At 48.3% G+C, this 3,384-nt stretch overlaps 1 protein-coding gene across 1 annotated transcript in view; it reads right to left on the bottom strand.

Annotated features, from left to right (window-relative positions):
* LOC102764573 overlaps positions 1–3,087 on the bottom strand; it is a 5,654-nt gene extending 2,567 nt beyond the window's left edge. The window contains exon 1 of the mRNA XM_006752935.2: positions 2,904–3,087. Coding sequence (XP_006752998.2) covers positions 2,904–2,973 — 70 coding nt within the window. The 5' untranslated portion in view covers positions 2,974–3,087. The remainder of the gene's footprint in view (positions 1–2,903) is intronic.
* Positions 3,088–3,384: the final 297 nt, after the last annotated feature.

Below are 3,384 nucleotides of genomic sequence, written 5' to 3' on the forward strand. Positions count from 1 at the left end.
CCCAATAAGGAACGGGAAGCAACCAGAAGCCTTAGGGATGAATGGACTCACCTGCATATGTTTTATGGGCACCGGCCCTAAAAGAAAGCTTCATAGAATCCATAGGTGCCTGACTAGGGTTTGAATCGCAATGGCTTGAATGTGATATGTCCGCATTAAACCTGGAGACTGTCCAGGTTTATAAAGAAACACGTTTGTGTCTGGATGGAGAAGGAGGAAAAGAATGGGCATTTGAGGAGGCCAAACAGATGAGCACCATCTGTGGCAGTAGCTCCTAGGAAACCCGATGCATCTAGACATCAGGATGCTTCCTCTCAGGATGATCCCACACCCCCAGAGGCAGGTCCTGTCCTTCCCTACAGGACTTAGTATTATCTGCGGTTCCTATGAGCCCTCATCATCCTTCATGTTGGGACTGTTTTTCTTCCCAGAAGTTCTGATGGGAAATGCTACAAAGTCATGAAAGGTAAAAAGGGGAAATGAAACTGTAATATTCTGTGCTCTCTAAAAAATATAATGCCTATTACTATCCAATTTCATTTCATAAAACAGCTTGAAAAAGAAAAACACAACTTTCCCTAGTAAGAGAGCATACTCCCAGTTCAAGAAAGCTTAGTAGAATACATGTTTACCTTTCTACCTCCCCAGAATCACTCTGAATTGTCAGGGAAATGGAACAGGGTGGCAGAATCTTAGCTGACACAGGCATGGCTTATTTTATTTCAGTTTGCTTTATTGCACTTCACTTTATTTGCACTTTCACAGGTGTTGGAGATTTTACAAATGGAAAACAAGAAGACCCTCCCCTACTAGGGAAGGCATCGGGTATATGGTGGGAGGGCAATGATTCACCAGGGAACCTGTATGCATTGTGCATAACCATGGACACCAATAATTGAGTGGTGAGGGCCTGGAGGGGTGGGCACCAGGGTGAAGGGGATCAATGGGGAAAACATACGCATACAAACACAGGACATCTGTAATACTTTCAACAATAAAGATACTTTTTAAAAAAGACCCTCCACCAGCAAAAAGATTATGACTCATTTTATCACAGAAATCTGGAACTGAACCCCCAATATCTCTGAGGCAGGCCTTACATGCTTGTTGTAGAAACAACGGGAAAATGAAAAGATGCCATAAGGAAGCATTTAAGTTGTCTTTCAAACACAACTACATCAGATGTAACAATTTCTAAAACATTTTCCTTGGAAAATGAATCCACTTTTTAATAAAATGGGAACATACCATTCTGTAATTCTTTTCTCTGAGCTGCACAGCCGGTGTTAATGAATAATTTGTGGCATAACTTTCACTGGCTGTAAAGTGCTCTGTTGCTGGGCTAATGTCAGGTAGGATGCTTGGAGCAGAGGTAAGTGTGCAAACAGCTGAGGGAAGTAACCAAGGGCATTAATGGTCTCACCCAGCTCCCAGCTCAGAGGTGTCACTGAGGATACGTTCTTGCCTCAGCCTTAGTTTGTTTTGCCTCAGGCCTGTCTCAGGGTCAGGAAGCTGCTGCTGTAACTGTCAGCTTCCCATCTTCGCAGAACTGCATCCAAGAGTCAGGACAGGCTATTTCTCCAAACAGCTGAGGGAAGTAACCAAGGGCATTAATGGTCTCACCCAGCTCCCAGCTCAGAGGTGTCACTGAGGATACGTTCTTGCCTCAGCCTTAGTTTGTTTTGCCTCAGGCCTGTCTCAGGGTCAGGAAGCTGCTGCTGTAACTGTCAGCTTCCCATCTTCGCAGAACTGCATCCAAGAGTCAGGACAGGCTATTTCTCCTCATATCTCTGATTTGTCAGGGAGGAGAGTATTTCCCGCAGCCAGGGCCAATCGCTGCCCAGCCCAGGGGAAGAGGCTTTTATTCCTACCCCCCACGCCCCCACCCCAGATCTTCCCAGTGCCCTGGGGCCAGTTGGGCAGAGGCCCACTAGGTCCTTTCTCCAGCTGGAGGCCTGGCTGATTGCCTGCAACCTACACAGCGCCCTGGTGCTGGGGGCCTGGAGGGCTGGGGAGCCCCGCGCTGTCACAGCGGGCCGTGGCGACACACAAACGTGTGCACACGCTCTCTGCCCTCGAGGACAGTCACCGGCACTGAGTGTGGTGATCTCATGACCCGGGCCCGAGTATTTTTCCGGAGGAGGACCTAGCAGCAGTTGTCTTCAGGGGACTCCATGTTTGGAATTTACAGGGAAAAGGAGGAAATTTTCGTAGATTTCCCCCTTGCTCTGTCCTTGTTAAGGAGGGGCTGGCAGTGGTCTTTGTCCTCTCCTCATGCAGGGCTCACTTGTGCTATCCGGACAAAACAGATCTTTCTGGATTCTTCCTACCCCTGCGTTTTTTCTTTAAAGATGGGAGATCGGTTAATATCATAGTAGAGAGATGTAAGTGACTTGAAGGGTAGACAAGAGAATTCTATTCTATATGTACGCATTGCAAATGAAACATGTGAGGTGCCTTATTTGCAATTCTGTTGGTTATTGTAGAGACTCCTATATTTCTATCTGACAGGGATATTTCCAGGGGAGGAGAATTTTGGTTAGTTTACAGGGCGACTCTGCCTCCTGACTTTGGTGAAATATATCAAACTCTCCCACTAGTCTGTGAAAGACTATCTTCCCTGCTAGGTTCTTGGGTTCAAAGGCATTTTGTGAATTACCTCCTGTTCAGCACCTAAGACTCAAAGCATCATCTGTTTTGTTGCTTCTGGTAATGGGTGTAGAGGGTGGACCCACAGAGAAAACACTCAGATCCCTGACTTCATGCGCTCAGATAAAGCCCTGTCCTTGGCCTGTGTGCAGCCCTGGGTGACACCCCCATGCTTCCCTGGAGGCCCTGAAATTTCAGGGGCAAAAAGAAATCCAGGGGCAGGAAGAGACTATTCTACCCCAAGGAGTGCTCACCTGGAAGGCCCAGCAGTAGAGTCAGCAGCAGGCAAGGAGGAGGGCGGGGCCAGGAGGCAGGGATGGGCATCCTGGAGGCCTGAGGGGCCTGCTGTGTCCAAGTGTATGCCCGGAGGACCCGGACTCTCTGCTCTGAGAGAGGAGTGAGGCCCCAGCTGTGTGATATAAGAGGAAGTGCCTAGGAAGGGGTAACAAGACTGTGACACAGTAGCCAGCCTCTATATTCTAAATAGTTTCTGATTGTGAAATAATCAGTCAGAGAAGCAACCTCAGGGTGAGCAGTTACTCATCTTAGTTTTCAGAGGGACTTGGACAGGCCTCCAGGGAGTAGTGCTCAGGGCCTCTGCTCTCTACTGGCCCCTCAGCTCATCTGAGGTTCATGGTGATACCCTATCCAGGACCCTAGGATGTTGCTGGCTTATGGCCTCATCTCGCTCACCCTCAGGAAGAGCTACTCATTGGAGGAAGGGAGAGGGCTCAT

This window comes from Myotis davidii, unplaced genomic scaffold (assembly GCF_000327345.1).
Source record: "Myotis davidii unplaced genomic scaffold, ASM32734v1 scaffold2431, whole genome shotgun sequence".
Classification (NCBI taxonomy): domain Eukaryota; kingdom Metazoa; phylum Chordata; class Mammalia; order Chiroptera; family Vespertilionidae; genus Myotis; species Myotis davidii.